This window comes from Coccinella septempunctata, chromosome 8, assembly GCF_907165205.1.
Source record: "Coccinella septempunctata chromosome 8, icCocSept1.1, whole genome shotgun sequence".
Classification (NCBI taxonomy): domain Eukaryota; kingdom Metazoa; phylum Arthropoda; class Insecta; order Coleoptera; family Coccinellidae; genus Coccinella; species Coccinella septempunctata.
The window spans coordinates 27,369,769-27,396,149 of NC_058196.1; the positions used below are offsets into that span (position 1 = coordinate 27,369,769).

The following is a 26,381-nucleotide window of genomic DNA, read 5'->3' on the forward strand; positions in this document are numbered from 1 at the left end:
CTTGATATATGCTTATTCTTTGTGTGATTTTCACGAAATATTTGCTTTTTAGTTGGAATTATGACAATTTCCACAATGCGGTCTTATTTAACATTAATCAGTGAAAAGTAGTATACCGTGTTTTCATAGAATTGTTATTCGTCAAATAATTTCATCTGAAAGCACCGAAATAAGGTATCCTTCAGATAGGAAATTATTTGACAGATACTTATTGACATTGAATGAAATTTATTCGAAGGTGAAAGTACCGGGCCTAACACTTACGTTTTTCACTATTTTTTGTTAGTGAATATTATGAGTCAGAATCGGATCCAAATGGCTCAACAAGAGTCCTGTTTACTGAGGAATCAATGTCACTTATGGTAAAATAAGACTACCACTTTGTCATTAACAAGAGTAGGTATAGAAAGATGTTGCATTTCAGTTCAAATCCGATTGGAAGTTGGAAATAGGCAAGAACAAGGCTTCCTTAGTATGGGTTCCTAATCACTCTGGAGTCAAAGACAACGAGGAGGACAACACTCTAGGCAAAAAGGGAGCACGATAGCCACTTACTGGCCCATATCCTTTCTTTGGTATAGGAAAATGAACCTAAAATAATTTCTGAAGACGAATTAAATGAAAAGAGAAATTATCTGGAGGAATCTTCGAAGAATAGATCATTCCAAAAAGAAACGCCTCCTTACAGCACATTGTCGCCTTAGGAAGAATAAGAAGGGAAAACTCCTGTTCACCTAGTTGTAGAATGCCTCGCCAATGCAAGCCTTCGCAAGGAATGTTATGGACAAGAAAATTAAAGGATGAATGAGGACTTAACCTCTTTGGAGCCCACTCAGATACTGGAGTTCATGGGAACTCTGGAGCTGGGGGACCAGCTGTAGATGGTGCAGTTGTCAGAACAGCTATGATGGAGGGCACAATAGTCCTCAAGGACGCAGAGAAATGTAACCCTCTTACCAAACTATAACTATAACTATATTCCATTCATTATGCTGCTATATTTTATAGAAAATTAATCTCATAGACTGAAATCTCGAAGAAAAAAAATTCTGCCGCTCGGAACATTTCTCCAACGATTTGACGACCGTCGATAATTCGTCAAATGAAAAGTTTTCCGTCGTAAATCCCACCATACCCCGCCTACACGTCCACGTCGGCACCAATGTACAATGGCGAGAAATAATGGAAGAGAAATTAATATACCTGAATGCCAAACGGACAAACGAGCTCATCTCGTAATGGCCATCCCATTATCCCGAGCCGAATGGGGGAGGTGGTATACCCACCGAATATACGAGACGTCCGGGCATTCGATGCATTTCTCTAATTAAAGACGGAGAAGAAGAAGTGCGGATGAGGTCGAGGAGCGGGCAGGTACCAGAAACGACGCGGCGGGAGATTGATGGGGTGAACGTGAGAATGGCCGGAGGGGGTTGTTGTTCGGGACGGGGGTTTTCGATTTTTTATCCCCGAAAGATGGGCATGCATGTGAAAATAAATGGAAGAAGGGCTCAGAGATGATCGATTTCATGGAAGTTCGTTTCTGTGCGAGAGGTTCGAGGATTTCGATTTTGATCCTTGAATTTATCGGGATTTAGAAGAGAGATGATCGTCAAGTAGGCTATGGAATTCAGACAGTTGATTTGACATTTACGCAGATTTTTGGGGTACTTCTGGCCTCCTGTTTCTCAGAGAGTATGTAGTATTTCAAGATGTAACCTGCTGATAGGAAATCTTACATGAAAATTGGGAATTCAAATGTAGATTGCAGCGACATGGTGATAACAGTTCGAAGTAAAAAGATAATGCAGTCCTTGTCATTTTTGAAGGGGATTTTGAGGTTTTCGTCGAATAAATTCTTTTTTCTCAGTTTATAGTTGTTTTCTCTCAACTTGTGTGTTATTATTATCAATTTCAGGCTTCTTGGCTCTTTACACGATCATAATAGGAGGAAATTGATTATATGGAGAGCAACAACTATGGTATCTTGCTTTCTCCATGATATAAAATGGCTAAAATCACAACATTGATGCTAAGAAAACTTGTCCAAGTTGAACTGGAAATCAGAAATGATGTTCTAAATGAATTTTGTGTAAATGTTATCGAAATTCATATGCATCAACTTACTAGATGGAAAAAGTCATCTCTGGGGAAAACTGATTTGTTTTTTGTGTGAATCCTTTCATTTTGAAGTTATATGGCCAGGTTAGTTAATTCTCTTCGGGGTTTCAGGAAATGCTATTTGGAATTCAGTTCCGCTCATTCAAATAGTTACACCCTGATATTCTAAAATCTACAATACGTCAGACGGTAGCGAACATATTCAATGTAAAAGAATTTATATAATGTTTCATCTGCAGCTAAACCACTTTAGCTGAATATTTCCACAATCAGAAAAATTGTGAATGAAGAAGATGACAAAGAATTTCCTTCCATTGGGAGACCCAAAAAAAAGTAATGGCATTTGAGAATTTTATGTTTGAGTGAATTAATGCGAAAAGTTTACTACAGGATTTTCGATGAATGTCATCGTAGAATAAGTTCCCGAAAATTGATTTTTCTATTTTTCATTTGACTCGTCCTATAAATTGTAAATGTCTTAAGGTACCAATAAATACCTAATTATTATTATTATATCAGTGCATTAGATGAACAGCCACAAATACGCGCCAGTTGTCCTGTTAATTGTTTATTCATGTGAACTTTTTGTTCAAAGGTGAAGTTCATCTTGACTTGAAACTTCCTTTAATTTTTTTTACTTATTGATACAAGGTGATTTTTGTTGAAGAATTTAACATTCTTGTAATTATCTGTTAATTCCTTCGGGAGATACCCTTTCCCAACCACTGCATCATATGCATTTCATCTTGGGGTTAATATTTTTGAAATCTACAACTGATTTAACGTATTCAAACTTCAGCCAAAGAAGATAACGAACATCAACTCTCCTCAAGCTAGTGCATATTATGATATTATGCTGATCTCTTGTATTTTCCATGCAAATAACTGGATTTGATAGGCCTTCAATCAGTTTGTTCAATTATGTTCTTCACATATTCTCTGAAGAAATTCGACGTTGTGATAAAATACGTAATAACAGAAACTTTTACGTAGAGCGGGCAACATAGCGTTGATTTAAAACTAAAAAATGTATTGACAAGCTTTATAACCCCAAATTTTCGTACTATACAGAGTGAAATGTGTAAAATTTAAATGGCCAACCGAGTGTTTAAATAAAAGTGAATGGAGTATATAGAAAGTAATATCACGTATTGCCTTTCTTTCTACAAAGAGTTTCAAAGGGTAAAATTCGCTTCACTCTAAATATTCATGAGTTTCGTAATTTCGACTAGTTACAGCTAATCTTGTTATTCTGTTTTTTTTTCTTTATCCTTTTGTTCGTCAACCAATGATACTGGAATATGAAGAAGAGGGAGGCAAGTTGGAAGATTTTAGAGCCGATATGTGGGTTTTTAGGGTCTTCACTATTGGCATTTTATGATTTTTCCTTGTTTGGCGTCGATTCAAAAGATTCATACCATAAAATATAATCAATCAGAGGCATCACTGATGATTCAATTGTGCAAATTATTTCTGTCCGTATTTTTAAAGTGAAAAATGAATTTTTTCACAAGAATTGTGTATTTTCGATACTTTTCATGCTGTCATCTGGAATTGACCTTGAAGTTCCCGGAGGTTTCCATAAAAACTTCAACCCCCATCAGCGACATCCCGATCAAGTGCGAACAGCGAGGAATTGTAGCGAAAACCTGCCCCCGTAACGTCCCCTGCACCCCCAGGCGATCCCTAAATTTTTATTAATGTTGACATAACATTTTCCGCGACAACAACGTCGACGGGGTGATTTTTCCATATTTTATTTGGCCCCGATAAATCCTCATTTTCATATTCCCAAGTCGCGCGACGATCTTGAGGGGTCCCCTTTGGACGGAAGATGTCGAGGGAGTGAAGCGGAGATGGTGAATTACGTTTTTCTCCCTGTCAGGCACAGAGATCCGAAGGCCGGAAAATATTTTGCGGAGGAAGAGAATAGTCGTTGGGCACATCTGGCGCAGTTGGATTATTTCGTCGGTGAGCGTGACAAAGGGAGGCAATTGGGGAGGTTGGAGAGGGTAGGGGGGAAAGCCGGGACGGTAATTAGTTCTAGGAGAGAGCGCGGAGAAAAATTCATTTCGAAGGAAAAGTGATAACATTTGAATTTTCAACAAATAGTGTCTGAATCTTAATATACGATGTTTTCTATAGAAACTCCACATTGTATCTTAAAAAATTATTGATGGAACTCTAACAGGTTGTTCAGGGATGCTGTGGAAAAACTCTCTCAAGTTTTCCAACTCAAATACCCTGTGCAATACCAACTGACTTTGTTATGAAGTGTACTCAAGTGTAGGTCAGGTTGTTGAAATCAGGAAATAATAACCAAGAATTTATCTCATATTATGACGGTAAAATGTGCAATAATACAACATGTGATACTTTTTTCGCACTCTGGCTGCACCTTGCTCGATCGTCAGTGAGACAATCAGTGGAACCCCACGTCTGTCACAGAATCTCCAGATATTGAAGAGCTAAGGACGACTTGACTGATCAGTTCAGAAGGGTATCGATGAAAATAAGGATGCTAGCGTCTGCTTACTTCATAATTCAATTCATTGCTGTATCCCGTTACCGAGAATAAACCTACAAAAAAATTGAAAAAAAATCGGTGCTATCAAACCCTAATTTCCTAGGGCTACTTGCGACCGTTTGTCCTTCTATGCTGAAGAGATCCAGCCGCGATCTACAGATCCTTCCACACTCTGGGCATGGATAGTCACAACCAGATCTGGCTGCCGCTGTATTCTTCTCGAGTCTCCATTATAACTGTGGACCAGAGACCTCCACTGTGATCTAACCAACGCTAGTTGTTCCCAGTTATGATTGGCATTAACTGATTTTAGGGATTGATGCAGTATATCCTTAAACCGCTTATACTGGCATCCTGTTTCCGAGCTCCCTCTGTGAATTCGCCATACAGAGCTATTTTGGGGAGTCTTATGTCTTGCATCCTCAGAACGTGGGCGCTCCATCTGAGTTGGGCTCTCGTTACTTGTGTCTCCATTGTTGTACAACTCGCGCGCTGCAAGACTTCTGCTAAATATCTGCTTTGCAACATGCGTTAAGAAGAGTGCTCACATCTTCTAACAAATAACTATTGGTAGAATCTACACTCGACAGTTTCTTATAAGCCCATTCTCATCATTTGCTTCTTAAAGAGACAATGCCCAGTGAGGACAACTTGTTATTACTGAGATCCAAATCCTCTTGGATCTTGCGGTTACAAAATGCCGAAGGAACTATTGGCAATGATGCATTCCCGGCAGGAAAGTCTTTCTTCTAAGTGCATTTTCCTAATACTAAGCATATAAAGGTTCTGTGCAGGTAAATGGCCATTGGGCTCTCTTTCCGACGAGTATGTTGGCCTCTTCTTTTTCTTTGAACCCAGACTGACCAGAGACCTTGTTTTTCTTGCTTTTTTCATTGAGTTTCCTTCAGTATTCCCGCATATCAGCTTCGAGTCGATGACATAGGAGTTTAGTGCTATGATACCAGCTTGACTGTCTGAATGGATCACCTTGTTGTTTCTTTCAAGGTTTATGTCTACGCCTGTTTCGATTAAAAGTAATTCTGCCTGAAAAACACACCAGTAGGAGCTAAATAATAGTGTACCCTTAGTTATCTTGCCCTGTATATTCCAGCGCCAGCTCCTATCGTCGTTTTTGAACCTTCTGTGTACCATCACAGTAAATACTGTTCTATCTCACAAACGGTTTTATCACCAAGACAAAACGGCTGCATCGAGCTCCATAAAATCTTCAGATTTTTAACTAGAGGAGTTGCTTTTTCAAAATAAGTATCACATTTCCATCTGCTGTTAGTTTTATTGAGATGTTTGAACATAATTTCGGATATTTTCTGATTACAGCGGATTACTAATCTGCTGCAACTTTTTCCTACGGCATCATACCCACGGTTCGAGGGCCAAAGCAACAAAAACAAACAGCCGAAGCCACAACAGAACCGGCCGTAACGAGAGAATTCAATAAGACCGTGAAGTGTCACAAAATCGACCGGGTCTAATTTATCGGTGCACGTTCTCCAAACACACACGCATTTTTACGACTTCCAGCCGTGTTAATTTCGACGAGCGCGGATTTGTTTCAACGCGCAACGGTCTCCGTGAATATTTTATCGATGTTTTGTTTCTCGGATCACAACGACGGCATTGTGCGCACAGACGGCTCGGGTGTTTTTTTCCCCGTGCGAGGCCGGGCATATGCTAGTCCATTGTGATTCCGGCTACGCCGCTATATTGTGAGAAATGAAGCGATAAAATCGTATGTTCGTCATCGTTCATGGGTCGTAGAGGGCACGAGCCAGCGTTGTATGACGAAAAATTGAGATCTGGTGGTGGAATCTCTTGATAATGAAAATAAAGATTTACTAACATAAATATATGGTGTGCTGAAATTAATGCATTTCGATTTCGTAAATCTCGATTTTTTGGGTCAAAAATGAGCAAGGGGTTAGACCCCTAAAATGACCTATTTGATACTCTGTCTGAAAATTAATTAATGTTTTATTACTATCCTATGATATGGAGTGCATAGAATTTGTTTTGAAGATTCCAGAAAACCAAACAAATGATGATTCAATAGAGAATTGTACTCCAGAGAGCTCTTCGAAGTCAACTCGAAAATGAAAAGTGGAAAAACGAAAAAATTCATTTTCTCCTAATCAGGGCCAGATATTTGAAATTTTGGTATGAAAATATAGGTTTTCGAGCACGCTGAATCTATTGCGAGCAATTTCGAAAGCCTATCTCCCTTCGTTTAGATTTTCATCTTGCAAATGGCATTTTTTCAAAAATTGCAATTTTCAATCTTCGATATCACCTGTTATATTCGTCTGATCCAATTGGGATTTCCGATTATATAATCAGCGTTGCCTAGGCTTCCACCCTAGCACAAAAACTCGATTTCGAAAATCTCGAATTTTTGGGTCAAAAATGAGCAAGGGGTTAGACCCCCCTAAAATGACCTATTTTCTACTCTGTCTGAAAATCAGGATGTTCTATCACTTTCTTAGGATATGGAGTGCATAGAATTTGTTTTGAAGATTCTAAAAAACTAAACAGTTGATGATTCAATAGAGAATTGTACTCCAGAGAGCTCTTCGAAGTCAACTCGAAAATGAAAAGTGGAAAAACGAAAAAATTCATTTTCTCCTAAACAGGGCCAGATATTTGAAATTTTGGTATGAAAATATAGGTTTTCGAACACGCTGAATCTATTGCGAGCAATTTCGAAAGCCTATCTCCCTTCGTTTAGATTTTCATCTTGAAAATGGCATTTTTTCAAAAATTGCAATTTTCAATCTTCGATATCTCCTGTTATATTCGTCTGATCCAATTGGGATTTCCGGTTATGTTATCAGCGTTGCCTAGGCTTCCACCCTAGCACAAAAACTCGATTTCGAAAATCTCGAATTTTTGGGTCAAAAATGAGCAAGGGGTTAGACCCCCCTAAAATGACCTATTTTCTACTCTGTCTGAAAATCAGGATGTTCTATCACTGTCTTAGGATATGGAGTGCATAGAATTTGTTTTGAAGATTCTAAAAAACCAAACAAATGATGATTCAATAGAGAATTGTACTCCAGAGAGCTCTTAGAAGTCAACTCGAAAATGAAAAGTGGAAAAACGAAAAAATTCATTTTCTCCTAAACAGGGCCAGATATTTGAAATTTTGGTATGAAAATATAGGTTTTCGAACACGCTGAATCTATTGCGAGCAATTTCGAAAGCCTATCTCCCTTCGTTTAGATTCTCATCTTGAAAATGGCATTTTTCAAAAATTGCAATTTTCAATCTTCGATATCTCCTGTTATATTCGTCTGATCCAATTGGGATTTCCGGTTATGTAATCGGCGGTGCCTAAGCTTCCACCCTAGTACAAAAACTCGATTTCGAAAATCTCAATTTTTTGGGTCAAAAATGAGCAAGGGGTTAGACCCCCCTAAAATGACCTATTTTCTACTCTGTCTGAAAATCAGGATGTTTTATCACTGTCTTACTATATGGAGTGCATAGAATTTGTTTTGAAGATTCTAGAAAACCAAACAGTTGATGATTCAATAGAGAATTATACTCCAGAGAACTCTTCGAAGTCAACTCGAAAATGAAGAGTGGAAAAACGAAAAAATTTATTTTCTCCTAAACAGGGCCAGATATTTGAAATTTTGGTATGAAAATATAGGTTTTCGAACACGCTGGATCTATTGCTGGCAATTTCGAAAGCCTATCTCCCTTCGTTTAGATTTTCATCTTGAAAATGGCATTTTTCAAAAATTGCAATTTTCAATCTTCGATATCACCTGTTATATTCGTCTGATCCAATTGGGATTTCCGATTATATAATCAGCGTTGCCTAGGCTTCCACCCTAGCACAAAAACTCGATTTCGAAAATCTCGAATTTTTGGGTCAAAAATGAGCAAGGGGTTAGACCCCCCTAAAATGACCTATTTTCTACTCTGTCTGAAAATCAGGATGTTTTATCACTGTCTTACTATATGGAGTGCATAGAATTTGTTTTGAAGATTCTAGAAAACCAAACAGTTGATGATTCAATAGAGAATTATACTCCAGAGAGCTCTTCGAAGTCAACTCGAAAATGAAGAGTGGAAAAACGAAAAAATTTATTTTCTCCTAAACAGGGCCAGATATTTGAAATTTTGGTATGAAAATATAGGTTTTCGAACACGCTGGATCTATTGCTGGCAATTTCGAAAGCCTATCTCCCTTCGTTTAGATTTTCATCCTGAAAATGGCATTTTTCAAAAATTGCAATTTTCAATCTTCGATATCTCCTGTTATATTCGTCTGATCCAATTGGGATTTCCGGTTATGTTATCAGCGTTGCCTAGGCTTCCACCCTATTATAAAAACTCGATTTCGAAAATCTCGATTTTTTGGGTCAAAAATGAGCAAGGGGTTAGACCCCCCCAAAATGACCTATTTTCTACTCTGTCGGAAAATCAGGATGTTCTATCACTGTCTTAAGATATGGAGTGCATAGAATTTGTTTTGAAGATTCTAAAAAACTAAACAGTTGATGATTCAATAGAGAAATGTACTTCAGAGAGCTCTTCGAAGTCAACTCGAAAATGAAAAGTGGAAAAACGAAAAAATTCATTTTCTCCTAAACAGAGCCAGATATTTGAAATTTTGGTATGAAAATATAGGTTTTCGAACACGCTGAATCTATTGCGAGCAATTTCGAAAGCCCATCTCCCTTCGTTCAGATTTTCATCTTGTAAATGGCATTTTTCATAAATTGCAAATTTCAATTTGCGATATCTCCTGTTATATTCGTCTGATCCAATTGGGATTTCCAGTTTTTCAATCAGCATTGCCTAGGCTTCCACCCCAGCACAACAACTCGATTTCGAAAATTTCGATTTTTTTGGTCAAAAATGAGCAAGGGGTTAGACCCTCCTAAAATCACATATTTGCTACTCTGTCTGAAAATCAGGATGTTCTATTACTGTCTTAAGATATGGAGTGCATAGAATTTGTTTTGAAGATTTTAGAAAACCAAACAGTTGATGATTCAATAAAGAATTGCACTCCAGAGAGTTGTTCGAAGTCAACTCGAAAATGAAAAGTGGAAAAACAAAATATATTTTCTCCTGAACTGGGCCAGATATTTGAAATTTTGGTATGAAAATATAGGTTTTCGAACACGCTGAATCTATTACGAGCAGTTTCAAAAGCCTATCTCCCTTTGTTGAGATTTTCATCTAGGAAATGGCATTTTTCAAAAATCGCGAATTTCACTTAAGAATTCGTCAAGACCGACCGGTTACGCCGTTATTACTAGAAGAGTTGCTCTTTCATAATATGTATCACGTTTGGATCTCCGATAATTTTTCCGGAAGAAAAGTTACTCTAAAGATGACCTTCAAAAAATTCCCAAAAACTTGGGTTCAGTTAAAATTTCCTCAAGATCGAACGGTTGCGCCGGGATGGACGAAATATCGAGATTTATCACTAGAAAGGTTGCTCTTTCAGAGTATGTATCACGTTTAAATCTACTATGATTTTTCTGATAGATACCACCTAACTCGAAAGTTGAAAAAGGGAAAAATTAGTTTTAGATAGTTGAACGTTATCCGATGAGTATTTGAACGTTTTGCTCATTACCTGACCTAGATAGAATACTAAATTATTAAGCGAGCTTCTTTGAAAACATCAACCTAGCGGAGGTTATTCTTCAAGGGAACCTATATCCGGCCGAAAATCGAAAACCAACCACCCTTCCCCGCCGAAAACAATAAACCCCCCCCGACGCAATATCCACATGAATATTCATCCGCGCCAGAAACCCTTCAGCATCCGGGCCGAAATAAAAAAACACAACTCAATTTTCGCTGACGCCCCGACGCGGCAAGAACGGCCTACGTATCACGTGCAATATTTTCCGCATTACCTAGCGCGACGGTTCGCCTTATAAATATAACGGGCGGAAGCCGGCGTTTTACTGCCACATTGCGGTTATTGAATTGATCAATTTGGACCTCCCCGCACGGCGAACCGCTGAGCCAGACGCGATCCATGCCGCGGTAAAGGGGGCCTTATTACCTAGTAAATGGAAAAAGAAAAGCGCCCGAATGTGCGCTATATGCCTCCGACATATTGTTATGCCTCATTACGCATTCGGATGTTCCGCGGCGCTCATCGACGTTTTTTCCACGGGATGTCGGCGTTGACAGGGCCGTAAATTCGATCGACGCTGCAAGGGTAACACGCTCTTCGCACTATGAGAAGCTGTAATGCAATTTGTAAGGAAATATGGAGTTTACAATTATTTTTTAACATATTTTCATCAAAATCCTTGTTAACAATGAGTTTTTAACACTATATAAAGGTTCAGTCTCTCACTTTCACATATACATGGAGCGATGCCCCTTCCGACCTTGCTCTTGTCTACGCTACTCACCAGTTCCAAACGTCGACGTAATACTATACGCAAATTCTATGGTACTTCGAAAATAGCTCATTGACCGACGCAGCAGCCCCACTCTGGAATTGTCAGTTTTCCAAAGCGGAATATTGTGAATTCTCTATCAGTTCATCTCATTTTAAGTAATCCTCTTTTAAGTCTTCTCGTTCAATTGTGGTGTTTAATAGTTATACGCAAAAGATTATGTAGTCCGGGAGACTTGCTCAGGTAGGAGACTTGAACCACCTCAAATATTTCAATTCAAATTTCGCGCTACCCGTATCGTAAATAGCTTGCGACATCTCGTAACAAGGCACAACTAGTGAAGGCTCCATTTTGGCCGCCATCAGAACAGTTCGGGAGTGAGAGGGTTGAATGTGATTTTGTTGTTAGGAAGTAAGAAATTGAATAATTTTTGGTTGATACACTGTCTGAAAATTTTAATAGGTGCGTAGTGTTATTTAGTTTTATTGCTTTTATTGATTAATATTGTTTTACAAACGATGAGTCTTTTTAATGATAGTTGTAAAAGTTTCAAGGAAACATCTGTTGAATAGGATAAAAGGGAGTGCGGGATACTTGCTCAGGTAGGAGACTTGAACCACCTCAAATATTTCAATTCAAATTTCGCTCTACAGGTATTGTGAATAGCTTGCGACATATTCGTAACAAAGCACAACTAGTGGTGGCTCCATTTTGGCCTCTATCAAAACAGATCGGGAGTGAGAGGGTTGAACCTGATTTTGTTGTTAGGAAGTAAAAAATTTAACAATTTTTGTTTGTTACACTGTCTGAAAGGTTTAATAGGGCCGTGGTGTTATTTATTTTTATTGCGTTCATTGATTAAATTGTTTTACAAACGATGAGCCTTTTTAATGAGAGTTGTACAAGTTTCAAGAATATCTGTTGAATAGACTAAAGGGGAGTGTGAAGACTTGACCCATGCTATGGTTGGGAGACATAATCAGTGGTCCAAGTTTCTTGCACTGATATTAGATAATACTTTGCTTCAAAAAAATATATACAAAGGTTCAAGAAAGTAAAAAACATATCGCAAATAAGTGAAAGTGACTCTGAAATAGAAAATATATATTTCATACGCCGATACATCTGACGATGAAAACCTTGACATAGAATATCGTTGGTCATTGGAAATTGTTTTCTTTCAATGCTTTTCTCGATAAACAAACCTATGGCCAAGTCTCTTTCGCCTCTTGTCAACTCTCCCTTGGGTTAGGGATAATGAGCCAATTTTCGGTTCCGAAAAACACAATTGCTGTACTCAAATTGTTCATCTCATCATCACACTACCATTATCTATCGTAACCTATTTGGGCAGGATATCTTTACGCAAAAAAATGAGTTGCTACCATTTACAGATACAACTTAAGTGCCTTCAGAGTGAAAAGGTGTTCAACTCTCCCGGACTCCCCATACTCTCAGTCTTCTCAAAATTATTAATTACTTCATTTTCAATTTTCATGCTTTCGTTCTGTGTGAAATGTGACCACGTGTGAATTTACAAAGAATCTACAAACATATTGGTAATCCTCACTAGTACTGCTCAATTGTTGAGTTGACTCGAGTCAACTCATTTATGTGCCTCCTCATAAATATATATTTACATATATTTTAAGACTCCTCTAGATGTTTTTACCTGGAAATGTGGCACTAGAATTGAACTTTTTCATGTCCGTCTTTTTGATAATGAATGCTGAATGACTTATTACTGTTATCGAGTTTCAAATGAATGAATCCTCATGTAGGGACCCTGGATTTAGTTGCTTTCCTTCAGAATATCTCTGAATGTTTACAGTCTCTCGTCTTGGTTCCACACTGAAAAGTCTGCTCTGGTAATCGTGTACTATCTCAGTTGATATGATATCCTCATTATACTTCTCGAAACCAACGATTAGTGGTTTCCCTCATTAGTACTCTCATGATTTATCATTTGTATTTCCTATTTTTCTGATGGACATTCTAATCGTGGTTACTTGTAAGCAGCCCGTCTCTGTTAATCTTGTACTCATTGATGAATTTTACACTCTTCAAGACCAACGTTGTTTATATCAATTATAATATTATTGTTCTACCCATATCTGATGTGTTGATCTCACTGATCACCAGACTTAAACTATTTAGCTTTCACCTCTTGGTCTGCATCATTATAACAACTCAGCCATATCATTGGAATTCTTTATTCTAAGCTTAAGTTTTTCTGGCTGAATAAATCTGTGAATTTGACTATTTCAGTCAATATTTTCGAGCCCTTGTAGATGCTCACTCCACCTATTATATAAGTTAACGAATGGCCAATGCTCATATTTCTTCAACCGGTGAAAATGTGCTCACTAAATCACATATTCATTTTTCTGTCGAAACCTGAGCGCTAGCATAAATTCCGCCAATACCGTACGTTTATGTCCGACCTCCATTTTCGAAATGATACATTATGGTCATCGTTAACCGGCAACAAATGGCCATTCACGGACAACCGTAATGCCTTGTTCACAGTCAAGAACTGCGTGTTCCCCGTGCTATCCAAGTAATGATTACATGACGTTGGACGATAAATCAAACTACCAATTAATTAGCCGCGCTAGGTAGCCTGGTTTCTTCGGAAAACGAACGGGCTCGCGGAAAATTTACGTGCAAACTCCGTTCGATACCGAAAACGGCAGTCGAGGAAGGGCCATATTGTTACGCGAAATTGAATTGGGACCGCACGGTCGAGGAGCTAAAACGTATATGGGCACCTTCCTAATTGCGATTGGTTGCATTAAGGGTTGTTTTCTAGGTCATCCTCGTAACTGCACGCTGCGATCGTCAATTATGACGAGAGTAATTGCAATTAAGTTTATTACAACCTTTAAAACCTTCAATATACAGGGTGAGCCTTTGACTCGTACGAATTTTTAACAGTAGATTCTTGAGGTCAAAAGAGACATTTTTTTCCTTTACCATTTTTTTCGAATCGGCTCGGTTTAGAAGATACAGGCTGTTGAAAAACAATTTATTTGATGAATCTGTAATTGTAATTTTTTATTTTTTTGTTTTAGTTTTTTCATTTGTGTTCTTTTTTTTTAACTCGTCAGGCGTTGAATGGAGTAGCTCATGCTTGACTTCGCCTCAAGTGTATTTTTGTTTTTTTTTCCAAATAAAGACACTATTATGACTTATTATTATTATCATCTTTTTCGAACACAAGATATCACCCATGTCTTCCAGATTTCTCATTACGACCATACCGTTTTGTAAAATAAAAATGCCCCATATTTTCTCGATTAATGCGTCGTTTTCGAGTAATTTCATGTTCAAAATTAAAAAAAAAATCTGCGAAATTCGAAAAATTGGGTAATTCGTCTGAATATCTTTTTATCAGGGCCGAATCGGAAAAAATGGTATGGGAAAAAAGTGTTTCTTTCGACTTCAAGAACCCACTGTTGAAATATTCGTACGACTCAAAAACTCACCCTGCAGATGTATGATATCAATAAATTTCAGCAACTGAAAAACAATGGTTACTATACCATAACTGTCATCTTTCAATTTTTCGCTGATATACAGGTTGATAGGTACCTACTTCGACGTTATCCTTCAAAAGGGTTTAATTGGGACCATTCAAAACGAATTGAGTTCTCTGAATAAACCATTGGAAACATGGTTCATTCTGAGATATTATGGTTTTTGTTGTTGTTGCCTTGTTTCCAAAATCAATCAATTCATTAATTATGTGAAAACAACACAACTTTGAACATTCCACATACTTATTCCTGTACAGGGTTTTCCCTGTTAAGATGCCAAGTTAGACATTTGTCTTTCAAGTCGGAATTCTGGGTAACAAGTCCAGTTCTAAATGGTAGATCAGAATACTGAGATGAAATCGGAGTTATATAATACGTGTCCTGGGTTAGTACATAATTCTTTTGTACCCATGCCAATGTTTGAAGAACATTTCTAGTTTGATCTACTTTTTCAAAGTTCCCAGACAGATTCGAACACCAACTTGAAAGGAAGAATTCTGAGTTGTATCTTAGAATTCTTGAATTGTATTTCAGAATTTTCACATGATGTCATAAAATTTCGACTTGATTTCTCAGAATTACAACTTGTATTTTACAATTTCGACTCAGTATCTCAGAATTTCGACTTGTATCTCAGAATTCCAGAGATATATCTTAGAATTCTAACTTGTATCTGAGAGTTAAACTTGTATTTTAGAATTTCGACTTAGTGTCTCAGAATTGCGACTTGTATCTCAGAATTTCAGAGCTATATCTTAGAATTCTAACTTGTATCTGAGAGTTTAAACTTGTATTTTAGAATTTTGACTTGTATCTCAGAATTTCACACCATTGGAATGATTGTATCTCAGAATTTCAGAATTATATCTTAGAATTACGACTTGTATCTGAGAGTTTCCACTTGTATTTCAGTATTTATACTTGGTAATGATAGATTTAGTGTCTGGAAATATAATATAAGGAAGGTTTTAGCGGCATGCAGACAGGAATTGAATTCTGAAATTTTCCTTATTTTATACATACTTGGTATCTCAGAATTCTGAGTTAACACCCATATTTCCCCAGAATTCCGACTTGTATCTCAGGTTTTACTCGTTATCTCAGAATTTCGACTTGGTATCTCAGAATTCTGTGGTGACCCTTCGATCAAATGATGTGGTTGAGTTTATATCGCTATACTAGACTTCACCATATAGAAGTACTTTTTGCGTTTTTGTGCTTCAATGAAAGCAATTTTTTATTATTTTAATTCACATTTATAACCTGTAACATCCATTTGTATTCGAATCGGTATTTTATAGACTATTATTGAAACAAAACTGGGTTTTCAGTTACAAACAGAAAATAATGTTGAAAGGAATATTTATTCAGTTCAGACAATCTGTATATTTTACATAATTAGGGTTACACATTCGATTATTACAAGAAAAATGGCATCAAAGCTAGAGATAGCATTATCGTACTTCGAAACAGTGATTTAATGCTTACCGGTCGAAATATACACTCAATAATTCGGCATTGAGAGATTGAGTGAAGTTGCAGGAATATCTACAAATACATCTAAATACTAACATTATATTTACGCATTAACAATGTTCCTCTTCGAATAAAGCTAAATACATTCATACGACAAGTTCTGGAAAACACAAACTACAGCTCCTTAAAATTGAACGGTCTAATAAAACAGTTTTGCTTCGATTTGAACCGAAAAAATCACTATTTCTAATCAGAGTTACTTCAGCGCGCGAAACTTCGAAGAAAGTTGATTCCTTTCTATAAAAAATCTAAAAATCAACAGAAACAAATAAACGACATGAAACCAAAGTAACGAAAACAACAATTTCGGAAAATAATTTTGTTACAATTTACACCAATATTTCCACACTGATCGAAATAATTCCAAAAAAAGATTGTACCATGCTCAGGCTCTGTATCTATCCCCATTTTTGACAGGGAAGCGATAAAATTGCACATCGGCCTCCAAAGAAGTAATTTAAATGTTCAACAAACAATATTGCACGAAAAATGAACCTCGCCAAGAATGAACGGCGTTCTGAATAAAAAATCTCCAGTGATAATAGGAATAATTAACAAGAATTTCGTAAACATAACAACAAACGCGTTATTTCAATCAATGTGAATTATGTTTCCTATACAATAACACACAATTTTTATGAGTTATACATTTTTGACCTGTTCAAAGGTTATCCATAAAGATATTTTAAATATCTATCACAGGTTAGAGAGCTGTCAATTTATTAATATTTACAATTGTTTTCGATTCAGAAGCTTTGAACTCAATTTTTTTCTAACCAATAAAATCATCGAAAATTTTTCAATTTTCCGAAAAGTCACTGGGGAATGCGATCTACTTGTGATTTCACAGAACCAACAACTACTTACTGACATAATCATACCCAAATAGCCATTCACACAAACTGTACAGAAATAGATTTCTAAATTTCTTGTAATCACGAACAATCACTAAAAAAAATTCAGATGATAAGATTGCTATTACGGCAAGTCCGGTTATAATTTATGTACTACAAATGTACTGTTGATCGATCTAAATGCCATCTATTAAGCTTCAAAAAAGCGTAAATCAGTTCTTGTTGCAAGAGTACATGTGGAATTTAGTTGTATATAAGTTTACAATGGCCCTAAATTAGAATATTTACAATTGCTTTGTACACTTTCACCTACTAAACGTGAAGTAGAGGATGATAAATATTTAATACGTATATCTGGACGCATGAGTGATTTTTTTTTTAATTTTTAGTGACCTTCAACGTTTATTCACTATTCTGAGTGAACAACATTTATATTCGATACCTACTTATTTTCTTGTATTGTTAACATATTAACAAAAATCGCGTATACTCGTTCATTTTTACAAAGTCGAAAGAATATTTTTCTGTAGAATGTATCGATCTGATAGATTCACATGTTTTTTCTCTGAATGTATTGTACAATTTTACGTATCTATTTTTTTGGTTTATGGATATTTCTCATTGTCATTGGGACAATCAATAACTATATATATTGACATCCATGTACCTTAGAAAATTATGAATATAGGGACGAAAGAAGTTCTGGTTAACAGCATCTAGGTATATACTCAATTCGTGAATGAATCGAGTGCCCGAAAAACCAACGAATTTAGATATAAAATAGAATGGATTCTCGAAAGTTGAAGGGCCCTCGAAGTAGTGGGGGACAAAGGGAACCTTTGAAAATTACTGGCTAAATTTCAGTTTCACATTTACAAGTAACGGTATAGAATTTTTCGTGAATCTGAAGAGTTTCTACCCTGACACCAAATTACGTATAAGAGTACTAGGAGTAACAATACTCGGCCTTTTTTCTTGGAAATTAAACTCTTAATCTTGCGCAAAATCAAAGGTGGCAAATTGGCACAGTTTTCATAACCGATAAAAACAACAACAAGTTATTGTGTGATAACGAAAAACCATTCACGACCATACTGAAACAAGACACCGAAAACAGTATAGAAATTCCTCCAGCGAGTAAAGCTTGTTCGTTTCGTATAAAACGGATGAAACTTAAAAAAATACAAGATCACAACAACGATAACACAATTTTCGGATCAAAAAACCGATCGCCAATATATCGCAAATTGAAAATAAATCAATATCTGGATAACATAGAACTATAAACATGAACACGCTACATATTACTATTTACAAAACTAAACGGAAAATATAAATAACGAAGCTATAAAAAACAAAGGGGTCAACGTCACATCTCACGTTTCACGTTTTTTTTTTATACAGGACGCGTGTCACACTGAGTGTCCATCCGTCACATGTCACAAGAACGTTTTTACGATGGAACCTTGGAGACTTTGAGGAGATCGGAACTACCTGACTTGTCGAGACCGATCTTCATTGGGTCGCTGTGGTGCTGGTGGAGTGATGAGTGATTCTGGGACTCCATCTTCAGCTGCTGCTTCTCCTGCTGTTGCTGCTTGTGCCTTTCCTGTTCCTCTCTTTCCCTCCTGGCTTGTTCGTTGATCTCTTTCACCGCTCTAAGTTCCTTCTTCAGTTTCATCCTCCTGTTTTGGAACCATATCTTTATCTGTCTCTCCGTCAGACAGAGAGCGTGGGCTATCTCGATCCTTCTCCTTCGCGTTAGGTAATGATTGAAGTGAAACTCCTTTTCAAGCTCCAACGTTTGAAACCTGGTGTAAGTCTGACGACCCCTTCTCCTTGGACAACCATTCGGACCTGCAAAAAGAGAAACTCCAGTTAAAAAGGTCCGACGACACTCAGGTTAAAAATATCCAGCACAATGACCGATACTAATTTTCGCAAGGTAATAAAAATAAAAAAGCAAAGGGTGAGGGCGACTTTCTCCCCTTTTATTGAGGGTCGAAAATTGATGGATACCTTGTAAACCCTTTTTGAAGATCTGAAAAAACGCTCTGGAGCGAGATCGACTTTCTCCGCAAGACAAAAAAAGGGTTTCTAGCGTTTTGAGAAATGTGACGTTTGATCTTGCTTATCATAAAGAAGGGGGATTGTAACTGTTGTAATATGGCCGTAAAATGTTACAGCTACGACCCAAAGCCTTGTTTATGCGTCCTGAAAGGACGCAATAAAACAGTTTTTAAGGGTATTGATCACGTTTTCTCTCGAGAATGATTGAAAGGAAAGTGATGAATGAGGGGATATTTTTGAGCAGATCCGGTCTAAATATAAGTGATAATCTGAAAATAGTTAACTAAATTGAGTATACAGGAGTTTTATGATATGCGAAATTACATCTGGAAATACAAAAAAAATCACATTGAAATTCCGTTAAACTCGGCGTAGCTCTCAGAAAAAAGTAATTGATTCTTCAAATAAGAAAATTCTTCTTCGTTTGGTTAGGTCATACATCAGGAATCAATGAATATTTAACGAACGACTCAATCGACTCGATGTAACGGAATTTCAAGTTGATTTTAATTAATTGATACAACATTTCGTTTTGTAACCCACATACGATCCGAAAAACTGATTTATTAACATCGTATGAGAGCTAAGCTGCTGAATTATTGCTGCCTTCGAATACGGCGATGGGATAGTCTTCCTATTCAATTTGGAATTCATGAGAAATATTTTTGACAAATATAATTATCGCTTTTCATGGATGTTCCTGAGATTCGTACCTATATACAGAAGATTCTTGAGGTAAAAAAAAACCCTTTTTTACCATTCCATATTTTCTAAATTAGCTCGGTTTAAAAGCTACAGGCTGTTGGAAAACCATGAAAATATGTTATTTTTAATTATACCTCACAAACGGTTTTATCGAATGAAATGAATTTCAGAATATAGTTTTTCTTTCATTTGATGAATCTTTTTCGGACACAACATATCACCCACGTCTTCCAGTTTTCTCATTATGAGCTTTAAGTCCCATAAAATACCAAATATTCAAAGAACCCAACACTTGAAACTAAGTTGAACGCTATTTAATGAAGATTTCAACTTCGTGTAAAAAAAAAGTATTCTTCATATTTTTACGTTTAATGCGCCGTTTTCGAATAATTTGATGTTCAAAAATAAAAAATATATCTGTGAAATTTGAAATATTGGGTATTTTGGCTGAATGCAACTCTGCTTAAAAGATTCACAGATGTGTAATGACATAGATTTAGCTTGTTATTCTGAAGGGAATTTTGTTTCTTCAGGGGTGGCATAGCTTATTATGAAAACTTGAAATGGCTATATCTTTTTATCGGGGAAGATTCGGAAAAAAGGTATAGGAAAACAGTGTTTCTTTTGACCTCAAGAATCTACTGTTGAAATATCTGTACGAATCTCACCCTGTATAGAGGAAATGTCCGGCTAACTCGAGACATACAGGCACAGTAAAATATGCTTGACGTCTCCAAAAAAAGGATTGAAAAATAATGGTTCGATATTTGACATTCCATTTTTAAATTGAATGAATCATTTAATTGAGATGATGAAGATGACTATAAGAGTTAGAGATCTTCAAGGACCTCAATCTCGTTTTTCGATATAATTAGATGTCTGAAATCAGATCGTAAATAGCTTGCTTCGTTCTCCAGTTTCTGTGTAATTCTTCGCGAAATTGAAACTTTAAGAGTGTTTTCCTTCCTATATGATATTATCTTTATCGAAGAAAATTACACAATTATGCAATAGACTCAAAATTAATAAAAATCTTCAAATAAATGGAAAATATTCAAGGTGTACCAAGAATGAAGTCGAAAAATTGAAAATCTTTGAAAGGGACGACACTTTTAAAACACCGAAAATGGGATGCTTTTCGACAAACCTACGACTAGAAACTTCGTTGAAAAATATAGGGTGTCCCATTTAAAAAACACCAATTATTCTCTGCATCTCTGAAATAGTAATTAATTTCTATGATCCATTGTGAGCATCACATAAAACAAACCAATTAGGGGAGACTAGGGAGCATTGATACATGGGGAGGCTTGATACAGGCTTATATCCGCGATCTGTAGCCGTTTTCAAAAGTATTATACTAGTGAACACTATTCTTTGGTAGAGGGCATTGCGTGACGTTAATCTGTAAGGCTAACATTAGTTTGTTTGTGAAATATTCAACGAAGAGTGTTTCGAGGTGAGAAATTGTAAGTTTTTACTCAAGTTACCTAAGGGTTTTATGATCATGCATTAATTCTTCGGCATAAACAAACATTTCACTGGGAAATATGCATAAAACTACTCAATTTACAGTTTTATTCGCTTTTCAAAATATATGGGTATAAGATGAAAACATAAGTCACTTTAAAAATTGCTTTCAGGGAGGTTTGAGACATTTGTCGTGGCGAGGCCTGATACATGTATCATCTTCAAAAAATATTCCGTAGCTAGTTGGATAGGCCTACATGAAGGCGTTTTCACCATCCAACATATCAAAGAGATTTTTAACAACTGGAATTTATCCGTAAAATTCCCATGTATTTAACGAGGGCGACTTTTCTTGTGCGGAAGTGACTAACTGACCATTTCCTGATTTTTCTACACCTATGGGACCAAAGCAAGCCAGTATCATTGCTGACCTACCTACTGAGCTAAATAATCCTCTCGATTACTCTCCCAGTACATCGTATCAATTCTCCCATATGTGGGGAGGCTTGAGACAGTTTGCATGTTTTTAGTGTTCAACGTTCTGTACAGAATAAGATGTTTATGTTTTGAGACTTCTATATTTATTTTGTTGAACGATTAATTGAAGAATTATATAATATAAGAAAAGTCCTGCTTCTTCATATAATTCAGTTTCCAGAATAAAAATTCCAAAAAACGTATCAACCCTCCCCAGTCTCCCCTACTGAAAAAAAAGTTAAGGAATTTTTCGGATATCTTGAACATAAACCAAGATATAGCGAAATATTTGAAACTCGAGAAGTAATCAAGATATCTATGATCTGCTCTTTGATCATTTCGAAATGAGTAATCGAGGATCCTAGAAGATGTTTTCTCAAAGTCTTATGGTGATCACCATCGAATTTGGGACACCCTGTACATAATAAATTTTGATGCCGTGATGTGTAAGAAGGTTTAGCCTCCCTTGCCTTCCGAAACGAGCCTGTATCAAGTCCTACTTCACACATCCGAAGAAAACGTCAATTCATCCCTTGAAACAAGGGATCTCGCCCATCCCCGCACCCCTCGATCGACAGGGGGCGAATATGGAGACGCGAAAGGCCCAATCACGAGAAATCACAGACCGGTTTAATGTCGCGAACCATCTGCTAGCTTCGTCCCTAATATGCAAATCAAACTTTCGAATAGCGATAGCTAAGGTACGGCCGCGTCCATCAATTCCCGAGGCCCTGTCGCGGGGGGCTGGGGACCCCTCAGACGCTCATTCAGCGCACGTAGCTAGTCCCAGCCAGAAGACGATGAGAGAAAACGCAGCCGGCGCTCGGATCGTGACCGTCGTCGATCGTATTAGATGCCCCGTTCGCCTACGACATTCGTCTTGACGCGCTACTAGGCGAAACGGGCGATTGAATAAAATATAATGACGTCCTAGACGGGGTCCGTTCGCTATTCGTATTCGGCGTACGTCGTCAGGAAAAGGATTGAGGAATGGAATCTACGGGATATCGTGGACTAGGACGTGACGGTTCTGTATTGATTAGGGACCTTCGGGAGAAAAATGGAAAATACGACGGTTGAATCTTCATCGGACTCCTGCTGGGGAATATACGCGGAAGATGGCGGCGTTTCATCTGTGGAATGCACAATTAAACGAACGACCAGAATTATAAGTTTCTCGTTTAGGATTTCGTGTTTCGAACCGCACAATTTCGAATTAAAAACAACCATTCTTGTTATGAAACCATCTTAGATACTGGAGTTCATTGGAACTCTGGAACTAGTGGGAGAGCTCTAGATGGCGTAGTTTTGAGAACAGCACTGATGTGAGGCATAATAAACCTTTAAGTCACAGTAGAATGTAACCCCCCTCACCGGTAGATTCGAGTAACTTGGGACAATTACCCCCCTTGCAGATGTCTTTGTTTCTTACCATTTATGAGTGAAGGGACAAACTTATAAGATTGTGTAGCGTCTTTTCGGTTAGTTCAACAATTAATTCCTGTTGAATTTGTCGTGACTAGAGCGTTTGAATTGACAGGAAAATTCAACGAATTCAGGAGAGTAAAAGTGTTTTTTTATGGCCCTTATACTTTCTAGTGCCCTGTACATGTGTTTCACTTTATGCATGTGTAATTTTTTTTCTGGATACGTGGGATATTGGGATATTAGATATGTCATGAAACTAGGTTGTTTACAAATCAAACGGCAACACGGATCTCATTCATTTATTTTGTTGTTTCATAGGGTGACTTGGGACAATGCCGAATATATACAAGCGGCGCATTGGCAGCAGGAAATATGCCGATTTTTCGCAGGATATTATTATTTACGTTATTTCCACAAAGAAATCACGAAAGAATGAAAGAAATCAAAGTTCCCTTATTTTGTTCAGTTTTTTTACATTTTAGTTGCAATATATTTAATTTCGCTGTAATAGGGGTTTATCATATTTAATTTCCTTACTGAATTTCAACTATATAATCACAAATTTTAATTCTTCAAAACTATACACCGTCCCAAGTCACCTATTTCATTTGAGAGTTGAGAAATCAATAGATTTTAACTTGTGTCCCAAGCCTCCCAAATCGGTGGGTGACTTGAGACAAGTATATTTCATTTTTTCCAAAATTTATATCCGAATTCTGAAGCATGGTTTATATTCTAATCAATAGTCTGAGTCATAAAGCATATTCGAACCTCTATTTCAGATAAAAATAGGTCACCATTTTGAAAATATGACAAGTTTAACTCAACAATCGTCCCAAGTCGCCCGAATCTAAGGTATTTAACTAAAAACTATGGGTACCACAACTGAAGTGGGGATCAGTAAATATGTAAAATTCCGATTGAATCTGTAGTAATTGTTCTTCTATCCACCATCGATGCAAAAAAATGTTTAAAAATTCCAAAGATGTGTAGTATCACAGATTAAGCTAGTTATTCTGAAGGAAATGCTGTTTTTCCAAGGGTGGAACAGCTCACTATGAAAACTCAAAATGGCTATATTTTTTTATCAGGGCCGAATCAGAAAAAATGGTATAGGAAAAAAGTGTTTCTTTTGACCTCAAAAATATACTGTTGAAATATTTTTAAGAGTCAAAGACTCACCTTGTATGTATGTCTGGTCAATTAAATTTATATCAGTTTTCTAGTTTCTAGGAACAAAAGTAAAATTGCTTTCCAGTAAAACAAAATTTCATATGAAAGACCCTCACTATTTTCTGACAGAGAATCGCACCCAAAATTTTTTTCCCACTTTTAATTTACTCCACCAAGGATTTGTACAATATTTTCCAGAACATTCGATCCAGTTCCATTGGAACGTGAAACAATATCGTTTACCGAAAAAAAAAAACTGAACGATTACGTTAATAAATGTACAACATGGATACGTCGATTCTCCCAAGGCTAGCTACAAGCAATTCTCCCACGTCGAGATTTTCGAAAAAAAAAGTTCCACGTGAATAACTTCACCAACCCACGACATCACTCACGTAAAAACACGACGTTGCCGCAGTTTGCAATGATTCAGGACAGTCGTTCTTTGAGATTCCCGAATGGATATGTAAATAACGCGGAGTTCCATCCTCGCAGCGGAGAAAAAAAACAAACAACCTCGAGATTATATCGGTTGGAAATTTATGTCAAAAGGCCTGGAAGCCATTCGATTCTACGGAAGGGTTTTTTCGCGATGTTAATGTGAAAATTCTCGTTTATCGAGGAACATTCTGAAAGCCATAGGAAAAAAATTCTACTATCCATTCGTGGAATGCTATTTGAAATAGTTATTTCCGATATTTAATTTTATAAGGATCAGATCTCACACACTGAAATTAGATAGCCACTAACTGGTAGGTCAGGAGAAACCTCTTTACTGGGTGATTTGCCTTAAAAAAACATAATGAAATGAATTTCATAAATATCTAGTCCAAAGATCAAAGAGTTGAACCCCTTTTCACTCTGAAGCCACTTAAGTTGTATCTGTAAATGGTAGCAACTCATTTTTTTGCGTGAAGTTATCATGTTCAAATAGAATAAAAAGAGATAAACTGATAGGGAATTCACAATATTTCGCTTCGGAAAATTCTGAGAGTTCTGGCAGTTTCAGAGTGGGGCTGCTGTGTCGGTCAATGAGCTATTTTCGAATAACCAAGTTTCCCGGACTCCCCCTACTACCCACCTCTGTCTGAGATCAGTGGTAACCTAACTTTCGTCAGCTTTGTCCATGGACATATTAAAAATATTGTTTGATAGGTCCATGATTTTGTCAAACTGATGACGACTGACGTGGATTTGGTTATATTTTCGTTTGGCAAACGTCAAGACTTTTCTGGAGCTTTTTTTGTCTTACTTCCGATCTGTCTCCAGGGTAGAGAGTATTTGCAGGCCTGCTCTGTTTATTCGCTCACAGATTACGATATTCCAACCCTCTAAATCAGCTGATTTTCCCCTCCTACCTCTCCCACTCGGTTCTTAAGAAATTAGTACATATAAACCGAAGAATATACATATCTCTATGATTGGTATTGAATTCTCGCCTTTTCTTCTCCGAAGCAGCAATCCGACGCACCCGCAAACCCACCTCTAATGGCTTTATGGAACAATGCAGGGATTAATTAGAAATTCTGAACGGGACCGTAAATCAGAACCGGCTGACGCGTTCGTAGTCCTGTCGCTGATTTATGCCCGACGGTACAGGGTCCTTGCGACGTGTTTTGCCAGGATGGGGGCTCGTATAAGGGAGGGGCGGGGGTAGCGCAGGACAGGGTCGAAAAAATTTAAGAATTTGGGTTTATTTTCATAATCGTATTTAGTAGTAATTTTTTCAAGTCTGAAATAGAAGACTCAACATCTTCAAAATGGAGGGTATATACAGGGTGTTAAGGAATAGTTGCGTAACACTTTAAACCAGCCTGTATGTGTTTATTATAAATTTTATTTGGGGAACCTCCTTGTTAAGGTACAGCTCCCTAAAGATTGCACTTGAAATGCAATTTTAAATTATTTTTTAAACACCCAGAAAACTGACAGAAATCGCATACCTACATCCTTCTGAAGACTAAGGAAATCACTTTTTGTTGTTTCATTTTTCGATCCCGTCTTCCTAACATGTTTTGTAGATGAGACAAATGCTAACGGAGGATTCTCCTTCATAAAAAAAATTCAAACAGAAAATGAA

At 37.0% G+C, this 26,381-nt stretch overlaps 2 protein-coding genes across 3 annotated transcripts in view; both read right to left on the bottom strand.

The window, feature by feature from the left end:
• LOC123318394 overlaps positions 1–26,381 on the bottom strand; it is a 332,282-nt gene that overhangs the window by 82,669 nt on the left and 223,232 nt on the right. The window lies entirely within an intron of this gene.
• LOC123318706 (homeobox protein abdominal-A homolog) overlaps positions 15,934–26,381 on the bottom strand; it is a 66,953-nt gene continuing 56,505 nt past the window's right edge. For both annotated transcript variants that reach the window (XM_044905404.1, XM_044905403.1), the window contains exon 3: positions 15,934–18,835. In XM_044905404.1, the coding sequence (XP_044761339.1) occupies positions 18,432–18,835 (404 nt within the window). In that variant the 3' untranslated portion in view covers positions 15,934–18,431. The remainder of the gene's footprint in view (positions 18,836–26,381) is intronic.